The sequence below is a fragment of the Scomber scombrus genome, chromosome 19 (genome assembly GCF_963691925.1).
Source record: "Scomber scombrus chromosome 19, fScoSco1.1, whole genome shotgun sequence".
Taxonomy (NCBI): domain Eukaryota; kingdom Metazoa; phylum Chordata; class Actinopteri; order Scombriformes; family Scombridae; genus Scomber; species Scomber scombrus.
The window spans coordinates 17,754,975-17,778,981 of NC_084988.1; the positions used below are offsets into that span (position 1 = coordinate 17,754,975).

The 24,007-nt window shown below is 41.9% G+C and overlaps 1 protein-coding gene across 1 annotated transcript in view; it reads right to left on the minus strand.

Annotated features, from left to right (window-relative positions):
• Positions 1–5,360: 5,360 nt before the first annotated feature.
• The window catches only part of LOC134000444 (AT-rich interactive domain-containing protein 1B-like), a 179,179-nt gene continuing 160,532 nt past the window's right edge, over positions 5,361–24,007 (minus strand). The window contains 14 exon segments of the mRNA XM_062439784.1: positions 5,361–7,315; positions 7,436–7,542; positions 7,845–7,975; positions 8,336–9,074; positions 10,149–10,224; positions 10,720–10,852; positions 11,855–12,024; positions 12,763–12,904; positions 17,786–17,879; positions 17,881–18,009; positions 18,980–19,195; positions 19,936–20,130; positions 22,038–22,141; positions 23,302–23,438. Coding sequence (XP_062295768.1) covers positions 5,728–7,315; positions 7,436–7,542; positions 7,845–7,975; positions 8,336–9,074; positions 10,149–10,224; positions 10,720–10,852; positions 11,855–12,024; positions 12,763–12,904; positions 17,786–17,879; positions 17,881–18,009; positions 18,980–19,195; positions 19,936–20,130; positions 22,038–22,141; positions 23,302–23,438 — 3,961 coding nt within the window. The 3' untranslated portion in view covers positions 5,361–5,727.

Here is a 24,007-nt window from a genome sequence, read left to right on the forward strand (position 1 = left end):
AATTATAGTTTTTTTGAAACCATGAAGATTTAAACCTGCAATGTGGAGCTTATATATAAATAAATGTCTGTTAAATTTGAGGCCTCAACAATGCTGATTAAGCCTATCACTGTCAGATAAATCCCTTAGTATTTCACAGAGTTTTTAATCAACAGGCTCACTCCTGTTAGCTCTCTGCTGACGAATGGTTATAAAATAATTTAATTGTGCGGCTCTTCCCACATTCCAGCTTTAAAGTTTGTCCCCTTGAACCAAAGGTGTCCCCCCCACAAAAAGTGAAAGATGGATCATTCTTCACACTTTTGGTAAAAGTCTGGATGGTGAAACAGGGAAGACAATGATGAAATAAATCAACTTGATTCAGGAAGATGATACAATGTCTGAAGGCTGACATAACAAACATTATCGACATCATTCAGTAGATTGAGGCACTATTAGTCATACATTGTTTCTTCTGAAGACAGACATGCAGTGATGTTGCCACATGGCTCGTGCCCGTCTCCCACACGATACACAGTTCACTTATGATGCAATTTCCTGTTAAGCCTGCATTAATACAAATGATTGCATCATCAGCCTACAGTTCCTTTGTCATCTATCCTCCTCTTAACACCTACACATGCACAAACACACACACGCACACACACACACACACACACACACACACACACACACACACACACACACACACACACACACTCACACACAAATACATACACCTCCTCATCTCACTCTGAAGTCACCCAAGCGATTTGGCTCATTCACTCCCACAGACATACAATTATCCACTTTCTCTGAAAAGAACCACAAGTCTGGCTGCATTTCATGTAATGTGAGAGGCCTTCATTGTTCAGACTCAAACACCATGCAAAGGACAATATTTATTCTCACTGTACTTTTACGGCTGCCAGTACATTAGTTGTTTGATAGTCAGATGGAAAAAAAATCAGCAATCATGGCAAATTGATTTTGCGTATCAGAGTGGAAATGAAACATCATCAAATTTCTGACACATGCATACAAACTACATTACTTGACTCACAAAGCTGGCTGACATACAGTTCCTAAGGAAGTGGTCATGAACTGTAAGTTGTCCCACCCAAAAAGCGTGTGGCATGCATCTGCTTGCTGACTGAGAAGCCTTCATGATTGGCTGCCACTGCTAGGCATGTGAAGCTATCAAGAGGCACATTACAGTTAAATCTGTTGAAAAGCCGTTGATGTTTTCAGTGGCTGCTAATGATCTGCATGACATATGGCTGAGGCTGTGTTTGTGTTGGGAAATGGGTGGACATGATAGGGCCTTTGAGTCAGAATCCAAGAACAACATGGGACTCAATCACATCCTGCCAAGGCCTCATCCAAGCAATATTGTTTCGTTTAGAAAGCTGGACAGGATGAAAGAACATACTGCGATCAAAGCCATTTCAAGAGGCCAAAGTGCTCTCTGTAGCCACAATTAATGGATACAGCCTGATTTGGGAAACACACTGTTCACACCACTGCTACCTCACATATGTTGTAGCACATCACTGGAAAGGTCAGAGCAGTCATGTTTTTTACCCAGCACTCATTCATCTACCTATATTAGTGGTCAGAGGTAGCAGGGCAGGGTACCCAGACCAGCAGTAACCAATGACGGGCCCAGCTTCCTCTCAGCCACCACATCCATCCTGTCAGAGTTCGATGACTCAGCTTCTCAGAGGCACACAAGTGTGGGAGGCTTTCTCCTGCGGTTGGCTGCCTACGTGAAACGCATCCTCCATCACCAAAAAAGTACAGCAACCCACTTTCCATCCAAACTCAAAGTGACAGGTTGAAATTGAAAGCACTCAGAGGTATGAGGACCTAACCCAGTCTCTGTTTATAATGTGCAGGTGCATGTATCACCAATACACCGTTAGAAAGCCCAAGATGCAGTGACATGTCTGTTTCTCTTGTTTCCCCCAACAGATACAAGCTTTAGTTAGAAATCAATCACCACCTTACCACCTCTTAGGAATGCTGTAATTAGTTTATTGTGTCAGAGAGATTTTCATAAAATGAAGATGAGTGATTCATCTCTCTGCAGCCAAGCAATCCAGCTAGAAATCATTCTTTGAAGCCCAACCTGCGATCAGACTGTTTCCTCTGTTGTCATCCTGAAGAATGTTATTATTAAAGGCAGCTTGAAATAGGACTTGATATTATGCCCACATTTCCCCTGGTAAAGGAAGGAAATTCCAGCTAAAAAGGAAGTAACAATTCGCAGGGAAAACAAACTGAGGATGCTATTCAAACAAAAAGAAAAAAAAAAGATAATAAATAAAGGATATAAGAGGGTCAGATAAGCATTGTTAGAAAGTAAGAAAGTAGTGGAGAGTCTCTGGAGCTGTTAGACTTATGATTCACAGTAAATTTAGCCTCTGATGTGTCACACTAGCAGATAATGAAGCTGGTGGTTGGCAGCTTTTCTTATGAAATGAAGGAGTAGTGAATGGTAGTATAGAGACAGTAGAGATTGCATCTCACACACACACACACACACACACACACACACACACACACACACACACACACACACACACACACACACACACACACACACGTGTCGTTAGATGTTAGACTGATCAACATTTTAAGTATCCAACTCATTCTTCATAGTAACATTTGATAGTAGGAAAACACTAACAGGATTGGTAGCACTGCCAAAAAGACCAATTAAAGGCCAAATATAATGTGATGTAATTGCTTTGAATGATTAAGATTAATGAGATTAAAAAATGGTACAGTATGTGAGGAAAATGTTATGTGCATGAGGAGCAGGTGATACGGTACCTGTTATCATTTAACTAACAGATAGGTTACATGTTGCTTGTCCTCAGGCAGCACTGAAGAGAGATAGAGGTGGACTGCAGAAGCAATGATTGTAGATGTCTGCATGTGCTCTTTCCTTATTGGATAAGCGTAAATGGTGTCAACTGTGCAGACAAGACATACAGTTTTAATCTTGGCTGCAGATGGGTCTTCACATGGGCCAGAAAAATCAGACTATGTAGTCCGACAAGAATTCATCTCTAGTTTTTTCTGTACCGATCCCCTTAAAAATCTAGTTTTCGCCTCACGGGCTTTGGTGATTTCCCGAATGCAAGAACACAAGCATCTTAGGATTCAGGTGAGGATGTGAAGAGGAAGGGTACTCATCAGTGTATGTGCTGAGAATGGTGATGTCACTGACCTCTTTCCTAATGAGGATTAAACGAAAACAGATGCTCGGTGAATGTCTCTCTGGGGTCCCATGAGTACAATAATGAAATTGTTGAGATTCTTTATCAGGCCCAGACTGCAACATGGACTTATCATCAGTGTAGCACTATCATATAACCAACAAACCAGTTCATTTTTACATTCCTTTTGAAGTGCATACTATAATGTACAAGGAAGCAGTATTTTCTTTACACCTCTCTTGGAAAAAAAAGATATATATATTCAAAATTGAAGGCAGAAATTCATCACCGGACAGAGTGACTTTAAGAGTGACGTAGCCCTGGGAACAATGCTTGCTTCACATTTAATGCGGTTAGCGGACTGCTGCAATATCAGTTGTTTTCTTTCTGAATGGTTTTCTTTCTTTCTCAGGTCCTTGAATGATGCTGCAATAATTATTAGTGGCAGGTTGGGAAATATCATCTTAACCTATCACCTTCAGACATACTGTCTTTTAGAAGGGACACTTTATTCAAGTATTTCAGGTTCATTCAAATGTTTAGTCTTTTATAACGAAAGAATGTCAGAATATTTTAAAGTTGGGTCAAGATTTGAGAAATGTGAATATTATCTGGTGTGTGACAATACTTTAAATAACTTCAAAATATTTAATTCAGTTGATCTGGAACAGGCACACATTACAGTCAATACATCACAGTGTTCAGGGAGGACTGACCTTTTCAGTAACAGATTACACCACCTTTGTCCTGTTATTATACTCACACAGGAATTATTACTGGGCACACATGATGATGTGCTGCTGATTATTTTTTAATACTATGTTGTATCTAACAGTTATCAATACTGCAATAAAATTATGCATTATGTTATCAACACTGCAATAAAATTATACACAAGATGTTAAATAACCCTGTTAATGTTCTACTGCTCATTATAGATTTATATATAGGATATTTATAGATGGGATGCATTTTTAGTATGCATTACAAACCTCTGAGGTCATACTACAACAGCAGCCATCTTTATCTTTAAGCTGAAATATCTGAACTCAAGTGTGATCAGTCAGAACACAATCAGGTCATCTTATCACATGTCCTCTGGCTGTGATCAAATCATTTAGAGCAAAGTCAATGAGAAGCAGCCCGAGTAAGCAGTTGATGTTTGTTTTATTGGCCTAAGATTGTCTGGACATAATGCAACGTCTCCGGTGCTTAACGATGTTCATCGTACATTTATTTGTGACATGTGCAGCACAGAGTATAAATGTGTATACTGAATAAAAGAGAGACATGGAGTCATACGAAAAAAGGCAAATTTTACAATGAGATTTCAGGACATTTTGAAGGTTCTTTTCACATGTTTCTTTTAGAGCATTATCTAGATTCAAAAATATGCCCATTGATATGAATGGAGGACAGTAACGAACAGAAATGTGTTCAGTTTTCTTATGTAACCTCAGCTAGTTATCCTCTCACCCTGGCACTTCCACGTTTGATTACCAAAGCGATTGTTTTGTCAGCTATAATACAATGCATACAGGAATTTTTACATTGAAACATCAGTTACATCTGCCATGTTCAAATATTTGACCCCATTAACAAAATATGTATAATAACAATAACAAATTTTAACAACAATAAAAGCATTTGTTATAATAGTCAGAAAGTCCCATCTCTTGCTATGCTTGATTGAGACCGAAAGAATCATGTGCGTCCATTGTACAACGGTTTATATACACAGTGATGAAAAAATACAGACATAACACAAGTGCTTAGGAAACACAAAGTTCATCTGTGAAAGTCGTTGAGGCTATGATTGATAAATTAGACACTTCTTATGACAGATGCGCTTCTCTCATGTTGATTGGCTGGTGCAATGCTGCCTCATGATGGCCTAAAGCACACACTGCAGGTGTCTTTAAAGATTTACATCTTCGTGTTGTTCTCAAAAAGGGACAACTTGCTCTAGTCCTATTGCACAATTTATCTTCCAGCGATGGAGACATATATATTTCAATTTAAAAAGTCAGTGTTTTTTTTCCCCCACAGCTGCTGGCAAAAAAGTTCAAACTACTGTACAGTGTCACATTTTAAATAAATACTCTCCATTAACAAAATGTTGATGAGTATATTATAGCATTTATAAAACTGAAAAACATCTCAACAACTCATCGACTCAAAAGGAACCACATAATTCAGCACCGAGATCTGGTGGCAGCTTTGGCTGAAAAAGTAAACAAACAAAAAAACAAAACAAATGCCAAACGAAATATCAAACGTAGCAATCCAACACCAGCAGGTATTAAATATTTGTATTAAAATGAGCTTTCAAATCCCAAACTCACTTTTTTAACAGTGCCTAGAAGCTATACATATATAGAGATATTTTGTTTATGTGGATATTTCTTTTAAAAAAAAACAAACAAACATTTTCTGTCATTTTGATAAATAAAAATAGAAAAACCACAGAAATATGTTGTCCGCCTTAATGTCTGCCATGTGAGTCCTGCCTCTCCTCCTGTCATAATTTCCCTAAGTGAAAGAGAACTTGGCAAATAATGGCCACCACTCCCACGTTGAGCACTGAGGAAATGGAGATGTCTAATAATCTGCTTTCATACAGCACAAACTCTGTCTTGTTCTCCTCTACTTTAGCCATGGCCAACAGGCCTTTAGCTGCTCTGCACATCATGTTTATACTCGGTGGGTCCATAGGGGGATGCCCCATGTGCAGCAAGCTGTGAGGGTTCTGCTGGTACTGCGACATGCTAACACCGTCCTCCAAGAAGCCCACCAAATTCCCCACGCTGCCCTTCTGCATGGCTATGGCACGTGCCGCTGTGGGGTCTCCTTGTGCCAGGTGGGAGAGGACTGCCACTGCCATCTCCCTGTACACCAAGGCCTTCCTCTGACCCACATAGCGGACCAAGACAGTGAAGAGTTTCTCCTGTCGGCTGAAAGGCGGTGTAGCTAGCAGGAGGTCAACATTACAGTCCTGGATGCTTAGCTTGCAGAGGCACTCCAGCACCAGCCTCTGAGGAGTGAGTTGGGAGAAGGGTGCTGCAGATGGGAAGGGGTCCTGGGCTTCAGCTGAAGGGCACACCATCCAGTGGAGAAGCCCATCCAGGATGGGGAGACAGATAGTGTCTGGATAGGTGGAGAGATCTAACTGGCCCGAGATATTGGCCAGAGTGACCATGGCATTCTCCCTGAGCACGCTCAGACACTCCCACCACCATTCCTCTTTACTGCTCGACAGCCCCTGCTCCTGCTGTTCATCTCTCTGATAGGTAGGGGGCGACCTGTTTCTCTCTGGGTGCTGGTGGTGCAGCAAGAGGAGCCTGCCAAGAAGAAGAACCAGAGCAGGGTGGCGTGACATATCCGAGTCATTCCCCGGGAGAAAGGACAGGCTCCGGATGATGTTAGAGACGCAGAGGCACCGCTTGGTCAGAGAGTCCTGCCAGGCAGAGGTTGTGGAGAGCGGTGCCTCGTCCAGGCAGCGAGGCTCGTCCTCCAGCAAAGTGATATGGTCCTGCTCCCCGTCTGAATGCACCCTGAATGGGTAGGATGGCAAAGAGCGTGCAGGGTGAGCGTAAGAGAGGGCGTCAACCCTAGCGCACAGAACATCATCGATAGTAGCAGTGATATGTTTCCTTGGTTGTTTCTTCACATCATCCATCTTGTTTTCCTGTTTGTTTTGTTTCCTCATCTTTTCGTCTGCCTTTGCAGTTGGTTCGCTGCGGGGTTCAAAGTGTGTCTGAATGTGAGCGGTGGAGTCACCTCCACCAGCCTGCCAGTGCAGCAGCCCGCTGGTGAACTCAGTGACATAGCCTGTCATGTCTTCAGTTACATCCTCTTTGTGGACAATCTTGATGGGGAGCTTATCATACTTGCTGGCTTGTTTAGGTTTGGGTTCTAGCGCTGTGACAGGCTGGTCAACACATTCCTTTTTACTCTCTGCTCCCTTTTCACTCTCCTCTTCATCTCCCCCATTTTCTCTGTCTTCTTTGTTCTTGTCATCCTTTAAGCTCACCTCAGACTCTTCTCTCTCGCCATTCACCTCAGATGACACTGGTTCTGCAGTGACAGGCAGAGCCTCCTCCGTGCTGCTCTCTGCTCGCTCCACCAGCAGCTCTGCAGCTGGGGCTGACTCAGGTTCAAGCTGGATTGTACAGTCTGTTTCCTGGTCAGGGATGGGTTCTTCTTTCTCGTTACTGAAGGGGCCCAACAGGCTTTTGTGCGCCACAGTCCCAACTTCATACTCTTCCAGGATGCCAAACATCTCAATGAGACAACGACGGAAGTATTCTACAATGAGCTCTAGGAAGCCAGGCAACTGGTCAGACAAACAGAAGATATCAATGTCAACAACGGAAGCAGAAATCAATCAGACACAAGTTGACAAGGGGTTATATCACTATATTATAATTACTTTCTTTTCAAATATTCTTCAATATCTAGAATCCAAGTGAGACTGAATTTCATATTTTTCTTCAACCAATTGAAAAGGTTAATCTAGACGATCAGGTTTGTAGAGATACAGTATACTCTAACTCAGACTGTCACAGCATGCTCTAGTGGGCTACATGAATCTGTTCTGTCAGCCATCAGTGAGCTGTAGTCATAAAATTATTTTACCTGGGAGATGTTAAAGGAGGCCACAGTGCTGTCATCGTACAGCAGGATGTTGATGGTGTCTAGAGCCCATGTGCTCTCTGCCAGAAGTCCAGACTTCAGAGACATCATCACACGCCAGGCCTCAGGCGTTCCTGGGATTAAAACAGTGGGAATTTTGGAACCAGGAAAGAAAAAAAAAAGGTAATCAGACTTTTCCCAAATGATAAAAAGACTTCTGTAATAAAATGTAACTCATGTTGTGGTAGTTTCACCTGAAAATTAGAAATTGTACAGCTAAAGTTGGAAAGTAATGTTGTTGTTTTAGGGCTTGAAAATACAGCAAAACAAGCTACATATTGAGCTAGAATTGAACAGCCTATACCATGAAATGTCAGAAATGCATTCAAAAGGTCCTTACCAACCTATCCACAAGTTTACAGCACCTCACCTTACTTAAAACTAAAACATCAACAGATGACATAATACAACTACAAACAAGTGCTCCATCTCACCAGTGTCCTTGGAGGTAAGCTTGCGTCGAGGCTTGAGAGTCGGTATGGTAGCCTCCACTGATCCTGGCGGGTAGTTGAGGTCCTTTCTCAAGTTGGGAGGAAACTGACCCATTTGCCCGTGGCCCTGAGAGCCCATCATGGCCATCCCAGGCTTAGGCATCTTCATGGGTGACATGAACGGTATTTTGTTGGGTGACATCCGGGGGTCCATGGAACGCTGAAAGGCCCCTGGGCTGGGTGCTCTAGGCAGGTGGTTTGCCATGGATGGGGAGTTAGAATAGGGTGACGGGGGCTGACGTGATGAAAGGGGAGTCATCCCACCTGATGATGACATGTAGGGAGACTGACGGTGCCACTGATCCTGTCCAGGCCGCCCGTCCATGTCATCTCTACCAATTGGGCCATAAGGGGCCATTTGTGATGGCGGCCCCTGTCGGTTGGGGTAGGGATAGCCAAGGTCTGTCCTGGATGGCCACATGTTGGGGCCATCAGCAGCATGGTTAGGTGTGGGTCCCCCACCCATCATACCGTGCTGGCTCTGCCCCGATGGGGCCATACGGTCACGGGGGTAGGGGTAGGGGAACTGTCCCTGGATGGGTCTGTGTTCAGGACCTGAGTACCCACCGCCATAGTGGTTATAAATGTCCGGCTGCTGGTTGGGGTACTGCATGGCATACATGTCACTCTCGTGTCTCTTGGGTGGGGGGCCATATATACCATCCATGGGCCGTTTGTAGCCCTGCTGAAGCAAAGGTGCAGATAGTTAATGATGATTTTTGCCATTTACTGTACAATTACAACACAACCAGATTCATTCTTATCATTTCATTGCTAAATGTTATAAAAATATGATAATAACATTGAGCAAAAGTGCAACTCAAATTACTCAAAGAATACAGAAGAAACAAAAATAAAATGATGATTACTGTAAAAATTAAAAAATGATCACCACTGACAAAAAAGAAAACAGAAGAACTTTGAATTATAATGGAAAAAACTACAACATGCATGACTATTTTGCCCTGGTTTCAATAATTATTCAATAACGATTTATACAATTTTGGGTCCCTATTGTACAAGCATGTTTTCAAGAGTTATTTTGTCCCAGCTGTAGTGGGCAGTTTATCTTAGTTTATGTTTTAACACAATATATAGTTAATATGTATATTTCTGCTTTATATGTATAAATGTTGTCTTTGTGTTTTAATGCTTGCTGAAGAGGAGAAGTTCTGAGTTATATGCATATGAGCTGAATAAATGTCTACATTTGCTCACAACTGTAGACACAAAGTTTTTAACTGAATATGACAGAGCTGAACTCAATCCACCAGCACCAACAGATGCTTTATGCCAGCTGGGAAGATCACCATATGTGATCCCGAACTTTCAGTGTGCATTCAGAGCTACAGGAGTCAGTGATAGTAGTTACTGTCAGCTAATCTTACATTTGATGAACGTTGCTGATGTTGTTCACAGTCAAGTTTGGACTTTTGATTAAGCTTATTCGTGTACATTGTTGGAGATTGAGAAAAAATTAAGAAAATTCAGACCTACTATATTTTATTAAAGCTATAAAAAAAAAAATCCAACATGCCCTTATGTCAGAGAGGAATGACAATAAAAAAAATGCAGTAAAGACCACTTTTACTAAAACAAACAAACAAAAATATGTAACAATTTTTAATCATTTATTTATTCATTTTCTTTACATTTAACTATGATATTTTTATGGCTGAATATTGTAAAAGGACTGTATTTCCATCTTATTGTAATAGATTAACAGTACCGAGTACATACGGATGATGTCTCTCACCTGTTGCTGTGGAAACATCCCAGATGGATGCATCCCATATGGCATGCCAGGATACTGCTGACCGTAGCCATCGTGTCTAGAACAGAGGAAGGAATATTAAAAATTGACTCGTTATTAGCAGAACTACACAATATTGATGTGTTAGCCTGAGTACACACACACACACACACACACACACACACACACACACACACACACACACACACACACACACACACACACACACACACACACACACACACACACACACACACACACTGACCTCTGCTGTGAAGGGTATCTGCTGGGAGAATACATGCTACCCTCACTATTGGAAGGTCCCATGTTGTTCTGACTCCCGGGAGGACCCATGCTCCCCTCCATGCCCATCACATGGTCCGGTCTGAGGATCACACAACAGGAGAGTCCTCATGCTTTTGACACACTGACATCACCTCCATTATAAACAGGTAAGTAGGTACATGAAGTAAAAAAGCTACAGTAGGCCTCAGGGCTCATGTTAGGAAAATGTCAAAGACATAATAGCACATGACAAGTTCACCACCCTCCTCTTTATGGCTTCGGTGCTTACCTTCTGTCGAAGCCTGGCCCGTATGGGTACTGCGACCGTTGGCTCATACTCAGGGCTGACGGGGGCCGACCATACATGTCCTGCATCCCACCGCTGGGTATCTGGCCTGGCATGTAGGGATCAGCTCCTGCCACTGAAGAGACAGAAAGCAAAGAAGGTAAATGCATCTTAAAAGGTGTCATTTAACAGTGATTGAATGTAGAAAAAATGAACAAAATGGAATGAAGAACCTTCATTTTAATAGGCATTGAGGTGAAAAATAAGTGTGATCAGGAATGTCTTAGAAATGTGCAAAAGAGGCCTAAATATGCAGATAATTTTAAGTATTTAGCTTACGAGCCATGCCTTGTGCTAGCCAGCAGGTGGCAGCATACCTCTATGAATATTCACTACTTTACATTATTAAAACCTATTGTTCTGAGGCTGTAACTGATGTTTTGCAGCTAACATCCACCATATTATTCATTCAGACTCCATCCTCCTCAGGTTTCAGAGGAGCCGCCATCCTTTCTAAAACTACTGTTTGTTCTGAAAACTAAACCACATGAGTTGGCCAAAAACAGGTGCTTCTCAGTGGGGTGGAAAGGATGAAAGGTTTAAACGAGGAGGATGAAAAGGATGAACAAAGTTAGGATGAGACAGAGGCTAAGCTACAAGAACATCAGAGGAGCTGGTGTTTTCGATAAAGGGGTGAGTGGTGTAACAAACAGTTCTCATCTGCTTTCATAGTTCTAGTAGTGAAGCACACACATCTGTCCTAATCTGAGGCGACATGGTGACTAGACAATGAATTAGATCACCGAGACAGACGAAAGGCTTTGCCATACGTGATTAATTTTGACAAAGAACCAAGCAAGTTTTAAGTATCAAGTTTTTAAGATGAAGTTTCAGGTTTCCCGGATGTCTACTGTAAGTATAACATGAAATGTCCGATATAGTCAGTAGATTAACAATATTTATTTATTATTTGAAAATGTACCTTTACCTTTTGAATATACATAATATAAAATACTTGATTCAAATTCAATTCCTTTTTTCCCCCCCAGCATAAACAAAAAAGTTTGTGAAATTTGATAATATTGGCCCAGGTCTTTGTGTTTGGATGAACGGATGCCGCAGCATGTGCCTCACTTACTCTTCCTCATCCCAGCGAAGGGATCCTTGGTGTCGTACTGCATCCTCATCATCATGTCAGGCATGCTGAGGCCCTGCTGGTATGGAGCTGAGGGGGGCAGGGAGGTACCACGCTTCTGGAAGGCCGGGTCGCTCACCTCCGAGAAGGGGTCCTGTACACTCACACTGTTCCTGGACCAGATGAGGAGGGTAGGAAGGGAGGAACAGAGAGGAGAGAAAATGGGAGAAAGAGGGAGCTGTATGAGAGTGGTAGAAACCAAGAACTGGACACTCTGACAACATGGTTATGAAGTGATGTGAAAGTTTGAGTTTTACTCAAAATCAAATTCCTTATTTTTTCAACAAGTGTTTTCATTTTGTAATTTGTAATTTTTTTGAATGATGTATTATTTTGATATTACATTCTTCAGATACTGCATATAAGAATGAGGCCATAGAGTCTGACTAGTAATGATACAGTAGCTCAGGTGGTAGCAGATTTAATAGTAGTTGTGGTAGGAGTATGTTTTACAAACCAGGACTTATAACACACCAAACTTGCTGTTGCAGTCAGAATATAACTTCTTTCATACAATATAATATTATATTGCAATATTATATATATGAAGGCAGCAGAGAGGAAGGACATTTTGCTATAATCATATATATAGAAGAGGAATAAAACATAAAGTTAAAGTATCTGAACATAATTACACGTGTGCATAAAGATCATCAATTGAATTCTGCTTCATGTAAGATTATTCAATTTAGGTTTGTACATAAACATTAACAACATCTTTCTTCATACATACAGAATCATTTGGGATAGCAGCAAAGTAGCACTAATAATAGCAATGCTGCCAATAAAAGCAGTAAAACACTAAAAGGAGCAGAGTAGTAGCAGTGTAATACTGTATGTCTGTGTGGTACCTGTTGGGAAGCAGTGGTGTGACCTGTCCCAGAGGGGTGGTGGTGGGAGTTGGAGGTTTCAGATCCCCTGCTGCCTCTGCTGTAGAGCTGCTGCCAGAGGACTGGGGCGTCTGCGGCCCTTGGAGGGAGCCGCCTGAATTGGCTGGGAGACAGAAGTAGCCTTATTATTGTAACTAGACGATTTACAAAATTCACAGTAAAAACGGTAACACAGTCAGACTGCTGAGTTCCCCCAAGTCTTTAGATACGAAGACTGGTCTGAGTTTTAAAACAACCATATTGGGCTTTGGCTGCAGCAAGGTACTGTATTAGGGAGATAACTTTGGACTTAAGGCTAAAGCAGTCACAGTGATGCCCTACATGAGAAGTGAGCTTGAGCAGACAGCCTACATGAGGGCAGCAAAGAGGGCCAGCAGAGGGAGAGGAGAAGGGGAAGGAGGCAGGAGGAGAGGACACAGCAGAGAGAAGGGAATGATTTCTGTGAGGGAACTGCCAACTCGGGCAGTCGTTGCACAGCTCTTTATTTGGAAGCTGTTTGAACGTGGTTTAGCTGGCTTTTTTAGGTGTGCCATGGACTTGATGAAGGGTTCATGTGGAGGGCTGAGCTGGGGGACACTGTATTTATAGTGTATATATAAAAGTGTGTCTCTACCACTTGGTGCATTGGGGAAAAAGTCTGTGCTGTATGCCTCAGAAAATATTCTTTATACATGAGTGAGGAAGGGAGAAAGCCTGTACTGATGACCGCCTCCTAGGAAAAAATCATCTCTTCACAGTGAATCAAACTGGGGTTAAAATTGGGTTAGTGTGCTCTCTTGTTATGACACCACATTTCTGTGAATTTCTCAGTTCAGATGACTAGAAAATTAGAGCAGTGCAGAGCTACAAGAGCCCGCCACACAAAGAACCCCAACCAGATAAAACCAAGGGATACAAATTCCCTGAAGCAGGCTTAATGGAAAATGTGGACTGTTCCGGTTAAAAGATGACAAAGACAGAGAAAGAGAGAATGTGAAAGTATCCTAATGAGCATTTAGCGTAAGAAGCCTTCCTCTGGAACAGCCTGAGTGGCCTTTCCCTGCACCACACGTTTCCACAGGAAAAAAAAGAAAGAAAGGCTTAAGCTTTAAAAATTCATGCTAATTCTGAATTATTCAACGATACCCCCTGCCTCTACATCACAGGAGACAGAAAGAAAGAAAGAGAGAGAGAGAGAGAGAGAGAGAGAGAGAGAGAGAGAGAGAGAGAGAGAGAGAGAGAGAGAGAGAGAGAGAGAGAGAGAGAGAGAGAGAGAGACAGGGAGAGATGGTTATCCCATGATGATGGGAGGCGATGAGCAGAGGTAGGAGAGAGGGCAAAGAGGGGCATTGAGCATTACGGGTTTTTTACTTCCTGGGATATCCCTGCCTCAGACAAACATGTGCGCACACACACATGCACACGTGAAGAAGTGCAAACAATGGTGGGGTTAGCCAAGGTTAAGAGGTTTGCCATTCTTCAAGAGCAGGCGGGCAGACAGGCAGATACAAAATAGTGAGCGGCGGGGCACGAAGACGGAGGGAAGTGGAGGACGGCATGAACTCAAGTGCCCTCTGCTCTACATTTAGAGGGAGAAAAGAATGACGGAGGAGCTGATGTGAAAAAAAAGTGTGTGTGTGTGTGTGTGTGTGTGTGCAAGAAGCATGTGGCTGATGTATGATGTGTGTGTGCACGAGGGCCTCAGTCAGTGGGTGACATAATCCAGAGGGGTAGTAGTGGTTAAGGGGTTGGGGGTGGATGAGAAGGGGAGGGTCAGTCAGCCGAGCCAGTTTTGTGAATGAAAGGTGACGGCGAGGTCGAGTTTGTTTACATTTTACATTCCAGTCCTCATTAATCACTCCCCACACCCCACCACCACACACACACATATATACACACACACCCTCTCCACCCCGCCACCCCCCACTAGCCCGCTGGACAAGCTCCGTGTGACATCATTGCACTGTCAGTCTATATATAGGTTGGCAGGGTGTCAGTGGGACAATTCTCACTTTAGAGCAAGCAAGAACATGTATTAGATCAGGACGGAGGTATAAAAAAGAAATGAATGGGATTTTTTTTTAACATTGTGAACCTAATTTATTGCATTACCATTAAGTGCCAATTTTCAAGTAGTTTTGTATATGTGTTCTTCAAAACGACGCTTCTTTCACAGTTGCAGTTTATGATCCGACGCACCTGCCCACAAGATTTTCTGCTGTGCAAGAACTTTGTGCTCTTCTGACAGTGTAGGTAGTTTTAAATTCCCATCTATTATATTATTAGTCCTTCCAATCAAATGTGCTTTCTCATTGTTACTTTCACTTGGATGTTTGACCTTCTCTGTGCAGAATGATGAATGCTCACAGCTTGATGTTAGAAGGCTGTTTCCACATTCATCAGCTGAAGTTTCTCTGCACTCTCACATCAAACCTCAAGCTAAAACTTGCACATATGAGCATTGATTTGTCTTAAAATATGTCTGGATCTTTAAAGCGTGTATCAATTTAATGGAAACTTAATCACTTAAATGACAAGTGTCAAGAAAATCATACATTTCGACACACAAAGCAAGTTTAACATTTGACCCTAATGGAAGTTTTGTTGAATATTTTGTAGTATTTTAAATGCCAACTTGAAGGGAGATTCGTGTTTTTTACAACTTAGGTCTAATTTTTAGAGCTGTTGTTTTGATGATAACATGTACTCACCAAAGTAATTGCTGATATTATTACTGCAACAAAGTCGGATGGGGCAAAAAACACGAGTGGTCAGACAACAGACGTTTTTCACCAAAGACATTCTGACGACTAAATTCCATTTAGCTGCTACGGTTCCAGCCTTGAAACTGTGCTTCCTGGCTCACTGTCAAACGGTCATTGTTAATCTTATTAGTAACACCTGTGCTTTTCCTTCTATAAAAAGCAACGGTAGCCAGTTTTTCAAAACGACTTTAATTGGGGGTAAAACTGAGCAAATCACAATGCCAACCCTACAGAATCAAATGTCACTCATGGCCGATTCTTACATACCTAGAATAAGTACAATGGGTCAAGGTAATAACATGAAGTTGGTCTGAAGTTTGAGTAATAATTTTCTGCCTGTCTGAGTGCTTGTTTCTTGCTACACTGGACTTCTCCATCGTCACTGAGTTCCCAGATCTCAGCAGTTAACTTGGTGAGTATAAAGTTAGGAATAATGACCAAACCTATGAAAATAAGACCCAAGTTACAATAAACCTAAGTTAACCTTTAAAATAGATATGTTTTAAATGTATCGTACCATTTGCAGAATACTTTGTAGAGAAAGCTCTCTTGGTCTTGTCTAACATTGCATTGGTATTTCAGTACGAGCTGTTCATAAAGACCAGCCGTTCTTACATGTGCAGATGATCTAAAAAAAATATGCAAGAGATATTACTTCAACCAAGTGTTGTAGCATAAGCAGTTTACAGTCGACCTATCAAAAAGCCAGTCTAAACATCAAGCGCTGACCTTTTCATATTTCACAATATAGATGCTTTTTATGATTATGTTAACTCTATGATGGTCCCATCAGCTGATATGGGAAAAAATGAGATTCTATAAAATTGAGGTTATATCCCCTTGAATAGATGAGAAGGGTTTGAATTCTGAATTATGAAGTGTTACGAGCGGAACATGCATTCATTCATATGTGTTTATGTACATGTGTGCGGCTGATGTGTACTGTATACGTCTATGTGTATGCAAATGAAGGCAGATGCTCTTTTCCACCCACCAGGAAAAGCAATCTGCAGTGTCTCAGGCAGGTGAAGTGCTCCGATGTTCTATTTAAAAGCCAGGGTCACTTTTCTCATCTCCGCTGCAAATTAGAGACGTGACCTTACCGCTCCGTATCGCTCCAACTCTTTCTCTTTCCTCTCCTGATCTTCACGTCATAATTGTGCATAGAGAAACACGCGGTGTGAACAGGTACAAACACAAACAAAAAAAGCGCCATTTGTGTTACGGTGCAGCGTCAAGACCGCATTACTTAACCTCAATTGCACTGTAATCAAATAAAGGCAAGTCTCGGGTTTAAGTGGTGATCGTATTCTAGCTCACCTTCACTAAAGTAAGAATCATCTAATCAAAACAATGTTAATGTTTGCTCATCTCTCATGGGTTTTAAGGTGTGTCCATGTATCCATATTGCTCTCTTGATATTTAATAATAATACTTATTGACTGTTCATGGTCGCTTGTTGTCAGTGTCTCACTGGTATTTTTTCATAAGAGGACTGATGGACTTACCACTGTTTGTAGTACAGTGCATTTCTTCAACTAGATATATTGTAGTGTTACATTTACAGTGTGTTGTATTTTACACCTAATCCAGATTTCAGTAAAATGTTACAGTTGCAAATTGATTTAAATACATGAGACATATAAAGAACCGAATAAACATGAGTAATTGCACTCTTGTGACACTTCCTCTCCTCCCTTGTCACATTTTGTTAAATATCTAAGCAGATGAGGCCTGTTTTTAGTGTTGTAACACAGTCTCTGGCGGTCCACAGCTCTATGATCTGACAGACATGATTAGATTATGGTGTTTTTGGCTTGGAATTAATTGCTTCACTATTGACATTACTTTTATTTCTGCACTAAGTTAGCTCCAAAAACAAAGTGCAACAATTTCTACAAATCATAATAGTCTTTTGAAACTGCAACTCGGGCTGTAACCAAAACCTACACAAGGGAACAAGCTTACGCAGTCTCATAATCAATGAATCTGCACATGCTACATGTATACAGCATACATGCTGGACTAACTTCCTGGTCTTCAAAAACAACATGTTCACGGGAAGGTTTCTATCACAGCTGCAATGCCGTTATTGTGGTGATGTTTAATGATACATTGTGTCATCATGTGTACACATCACTCTTTCTCTGATGGTTCCTAACACCTGTTGTTTGGCTGCTGACAGATGGGAGAGTGGAGCTGCAAAAAACCCAGCGAACCAGTCTGTTATCAGTCCTTACCAGGTGATGGCGGCTGGATTTTGACCTGCTTCCTGTTGTCCCCTCCAGCCATGCTGCCGCTGCTGCTGCTGCTGTCCGCTGGCGGCTCTTCTCCCCCTCTCCATCTTACACTCATAGGCAAACAGAAACTGGATGTACTGCTTCTTGAGCGAGCTGGCGGAGCTGCTTGACGTACCCACGTTAAGGTTGGTGGACAGCTCGCGCCACTTCTTGTTCTTGTTTACCTGAGCGGTGTTGTGAGGTTGGGAGGATGACAAGAAAAAAAAAGTAAATGACACGTATGACAATGAAATTTCAGTGTTAAGAATCCTTTCTTCTGTGCTCATGTTCTCACAATAAAAAGTAATGGATCCCAGTAGTATATCAGCCACACACTTTGTCATTTTGCCTGTAGTATGGTAAACCACAGACAGCTGAATTCAATCAAAATAATCAATCCTGAGGCAGAACTCTTAATGTTTTTTGTATTTAGTGTAACCACAGAGTTATGGGTCACTCACAAGAATTGCACATTATCGTCACACTGCTGTTTTTAATCTCACAGTAAAAAAAAGCATTGAAGACTACACTGTCGCCAAAAGTATGGACGGGGGTGTGTGGCTGGGCTTGGCCTCTGGATTCTAATTATGTGAAAACTTGATGTCACAGCATACAACATTATTTTAGACTATAGTGTTCTTCAAACTTTGTGACAGTTTGAAAGAAGGCTGATTATTGTTGCACCAAGAAAGTCTATAAAGAAATAGTTTTCCCAGTTTGGTGTGTAAAAAGTTAATAGGCTGTTTTGCAGCTGATCATGATAAATGTCCGAGGCTTTGGAATAATGTAATGTTCGGGGGTTCATATCCATACATTTTTGACATATTTTATATGTCATTACCTGATTTCTCTGAGCTTCCTCTAAATCTGGCCACAATTAGCAGTCACATGGGGAGTGACAAACAGAGTTTTCTCAGAACTTGCAAATTGTGACATTTCAGGAATATACTCTGGGTTACATCTCTCAACATTTAAGAGCACACCATATGTCATGGTGCTTGAGTACACACTGCTGGAGAATATTAAACAGCCGATGCACGACAGCAGAGCGAATTGAGTTCACTTTGTGTGAGGTTATATTCTGCTCAGAATACTTTTATGGCCTCTAACATTATCCCAAACATAACAACATTAAATGTGTTCCCTATGCGTTACCATAGCCAGGCCTCCTATCTCTCGAACAGCAATGTAAAGCTTCCAGAGGTCCAGTGGCTTCTTGCCCACTATGGGCAGCTGGGCTACAGGTGTACCCCTCTCCTCCATGAAGGACAGATAGCGCTCCACCCAGCTCCGCCTCTCTGGCTCCACGCCCAGCTCGAAGAGCCGCGTGATTCGCTCCCCGCTGAGGGAGGAGGAGTTAGGGTTGGCTTTCTGGCAAGGAAAGAAATTGAGGAGAGAAGAATTTAACATAAGAATATTACTTTTTATACCATACAAACAAGTAATATCACCAGTATCAACATTTTTATTAGAAGATAAAATAGTATATGTATAAATAGGTATATAATATATTGCTGTTATTTTGTTTTTTCAGCTATTTTTAGTCATACCTTATACCAGGTCGTTTCTATATTCTATTATATATAGTCTATTTGGGTGTATTTCTTGTTGCAGTATCCTTTTGCTGTTTTCTGCTACAACATCCCACTCTCCCCATGGGGATTATTAAAATTTCATGCCATATTTACACATTCTGAAGTAGGCCCCTGGTTGAATGACCAAGCTAAAATAAACACTTCTTTAGTGCATTTTGTTTCGAGTTCAGCCTGTGTTTACCTCAATGTTCATTCATAACACATTCATATCCTCAAGTTCAAAATCAGTGTACAAAGTTTAATCCCACGAAGCCTTGGCTGGCTTCAGTCCAGGTTTGCAAACACTTTTGTCGTCTAGGAACCGGCTTTTGATCAAGTAATTACACAATAATCCTTCAGTCACATGTAGATCAATCAAACTAACAGCTCGTACTAACATAAAGGGGACATTGACTTTATTTCACTGATGGCTTGATTTGGTGTCTATACGTTAATGTAATTCATGTTCCTATTAAGTAAATGCACACATCCATCACATCTGTCAAATCCAGCATTGTTTGAATGTGTAGTGCTTACAGGACTGGAAGGGGTCTTGAGGGGCCAGGGGGGGCTGCTGATGCTGTCACTATCATCCCCGTGGTAGGAGGACAGGCTGGCCGGGCTGGGAGAGAGGGGGGAGGGCACGGGTAGGGCACCGCCTGGCGTGGCTGGCTGGGACACATACTGCTGGGAGCCACTGGTGCTGTTATTGTTGCTGTAGCTGTCCTGTAGCTGGTAGAGAGAGAGAGAGAGAGAGAGAGAGAGAGAGAGAGAGAGAGAGAGAGAGAGAGAGAGAGAGAGAGAGAGAGAGAGGAGAGAGAGAGAGAGAGAGGAGAGAGAGAGAGAGAGAGAGACAGCGAGAGAGAGAGAGGGAACAGGACTTTTCATTTTAATTTTCTGTGGACAAAAGTATCAATCACTGCTTTCACCCAACTCCTCAGTGTAACATACTGCGATGAGTCGGTAACAGTAGGCAACCCAAAATGAGTCAATATGTATAAGACATAACACTGTATGTGTGTATTTGTATATTTATGTGAGCATGCAACACATACGACCACATTTTAAAATATATATTATGTTGTTACAGATCTAACTACCTACTAACTTTTATGGTAATGCATCAGAAATAGTTGTCCAATAATATGACATACATAAGAACATACATGATACACTAACTATACTTCTGTACATTGTAATGGATTTGTGTTTAACTTTTACTTAAAGAGTTGAATATTAATCCAACTACTGTTTGCCTATGAGTGTGTCTAGAATGTCTTTGTGTACTGTACATAGCCATACATAGCAGTTAAGTGTGTGTATTAGATATTTCCCATGCATTACTGTTATTGTGTCATAGTCTACAAATGTGTGTGTGTGTGTGTGTGTTTAAATGCAGGCAGATCAGCATGAATTAGTCTTCATAGATTGTCTATAAACAGTATGCATGTGAATGAATCTGGATCGAAGCTCCACTTTGTGTAAATCACTCCATGTTAGCTGATATCAGTGTGTGTGTGTGTGTGTGTATGTGTGTGTGTGTGTGTGTGTGTGTGTGTGTGTGTGTGTGTGTGTGTGTCTGTGTCTGTGTCTAGATACATGAGTCCTTCAGTGCATGTGTACATATGTGTGTGTGTGTGTGTGTGTGAAAGAAACTGTGAAAAAAGGGAACAACAGCTTGACAAGTGCTTCTGGTCTGTGTACAGAATGCTTATGTCAGCAAAACCTTATCTTTCTCCCTCTCTCCTTCCCTGTCTCACTTTCTGTATCGCGCTCTCTCTCTTTCTCCATCTCCTCCTCTCTCTCGCTCGCTCTGTCTCTCGGCAGACAGATCATCTCTTTTGGGAGCACTGGGGGTCTTTCTGGCTGCTCTGACTGCCTTAAATAATTCAAAAGGCCCTACTACCGTAATCAGCAAAAGAAAAGACAGGGATTTGGAGGGAAAAGACGTGTAGTGGATGTGATGGAGGCGTGTGTGTGTGTATGTGTGTGTGTGGAGGGTTGTTAAGCAAAAACAAGGGGAGGGGGTACAAAAGAGCAAAGAGTAGAGTTCTGCTGTTGCTGAGCTGAGCCAAGCTGAGCTGCAATTGCAGGGCAAAATGAGAAGTCAGCATTGTGTATTGGGATGTGTTTGAGTCTTTGAGTGTGTGTGTGGAGAGGAGGCTCTGAAGACGTAGTGTGTAAGGGAATAATGGTGAGTGTGTTTGTGATTGACTGGAAAGGCCAATGTGTGGCTTCTCATCTTTATGTTTTTGTGTGTGTGTGTGTATTCTGTGTTGGTGTGTTTGAATGTGTGTACATCCATGTGTGTACTGCAGATGCCGAGCCCTCTCTTTCTCTCTGTGTCTCTCTTTTTTTTTTTTTGCAGCTCAGGCTGCCAAAACATCAGCAAGAAGAGAGTGCTAGGGGCAAAAACAAAGTGAGGAAAACATTAGGAATGGTAAATGTTAAACAAATCATTAAATATGGCGAGAAAACAACAGAGAAACAGCCCACTGTGCTGAGGCAGCATATGCTGATCAGATTTGGTTTGCTTCATTAGAGGAGAGAGATCAAAAAACAAAAAACTAAACAAAAAAATTGAGAGGGAGAGAGGGATGTGCAAAGAAAGATGGAAACAGAGAAGGTCAATGGAGTACCTTTGGTTTGTGAGGCTCGTTGGCGGGGCCGCTGTCGTCTTTTGCTTCGGTTTTCAGTTTCCCATCTGGGCTCATCATCCCATCTCCTGGTATTCCTATGGCTCCTTTACAAAGAATGAGAAAACATTTGATTCAAAAATAAGTCGCTAAAAAGTTTTCACGAAACATTCAGAGAATACAGAATAAAAAACATTTCAAGGAGGTGAGATGTTCCATGGCCATAATACAGTAATTAACATTGTTTCAAATAAACTGATGTTGAACTCACACAATAGGTTTTGCTTTCACCAAGGTAGAATGAAAAGGTATACTTGGCATGGTTTTTGTGTCACGGTTGATTCAACGTGTTATAACTCGTCTAAAATGAATGGTGCTTGTGTGGGCTGAAATCCTTGAATACAAGGCTCCCTCTTTATTTTTCCCTTGTGTGCTGCAGCGCGGTGGGAAAACTAATGGCTTTTTACCGTGCCCAGGGGCAAACCAGATGAGTTTTGAGGAACCTTGGCGCTTTAATTCGTTTGAAGTTTTCCAAATGTCACGCATTCTGATATTTGGTTTTGAATAAAAGGTGCCTTTCATTTTGGGAGCCACAGTGCTCTCCGAGGTGCGTTTAGCAACAATGCAGCGGGGTGAAGGGCTGAAAGAAAAAGGGATGTACCACATTAATCTTTGTTCACTGGAGGGCCAGCTCGACAGGAAAAGTAAGAGCACTGAGAAAGTAAGTAGCGTCAGATAGAACTCTCTTGATTTCTGAGCCTTTTATTTATTTGATTTCTCAGCTCTTGCTTTTGCCCCTTCAACTCCTCTTTCGCTTTCTCTGAATGGGAACAATACTGAGTTGGTTCTGATATACATTCAACATAAACACATAGGTCAATCTTGAGTTGCTCTGTAAATTGCCAGCCAATTCCTGACATTAACCTTGAGGGCTGCTTCGGCAACAGGTTATTTTCTTTTTTTCAACTTGTATTCTGCAGTTGCAAAGCAAGATAAGACAGGGGAGTAGATGGGGGTCATGACATCATTTTAAATCTTTATATATCTGTTGATGGTGGGCTGTATGGGGGTGACATGACATTGCATGAATGGACTTGAGGGGGAACTGAGATAATTCACTCAAGTTATCTCTCTTGTCAGATGTGTTTTCTAAAGTTCTGTGTGGTTAAAATGCTGATATTTGTATTGCTTATGTCAGCACCTGCACCTTTTTCAAGTAAGTCATACCTGTAGAAAACATAGACTAGTTTGCATTTCGCTCATGTACCTGAAGGCAGCGTATTGTAGGCTGGACCTTGTGCGTTGCCCATGGCTGGACCGTTGTTGCCCGCTGGCTGGCTGTAGGGGACAGTGGTGGCCATGGAGCTCGCCTGGCTGATGCCAGGGCCTTGATAGCTGCCCTGCCTACCACAGAAGGAGGAGAAAAAAGTCAGTAGGTCTGGTAGAGATGAATTCAGTTTAAATTTACGTCGTAATGACAGGCTGTGGAGAGAGATAAGTGGGTAACAGTGAAAGCTGCAGAAGAGCAGAAGTCACAAAATCGTAAAGAGATATTTGGCAGTCTGTTACTGCTGTGCTCCTTTATTTTTATAGTAAAAACCAAGCAGCATGTACTATATCTGTAAGTCACAGTAAAACGCACAGTACACAGCATATCCCTGATCAAACAAACAGCCCTTCCAAAAGATCGGAGATGAGCGTGCAGCACCAGAAAAGAAAAAACTCTTCTATCCTCCCTTATCTGCTCCTCTACAAATCCCCCTCTCCCTCCCTCTCCCTCTCCCACAAGCCATAATTTAACTAATTAAGGTGTGCTTTTGGAGAGGATCATGTTATTTGTTGCCATGGTGACAGCAAAAATCAATCCCGCTCAATCTCCCTCCCTCAGCCTCCCCTCTCTCTCTCTCTCTCTCTCTCAGACGGCTCATCACATGGTGTTGCAAGTGACATCAGAGGAGCTTATCTGCAACCTG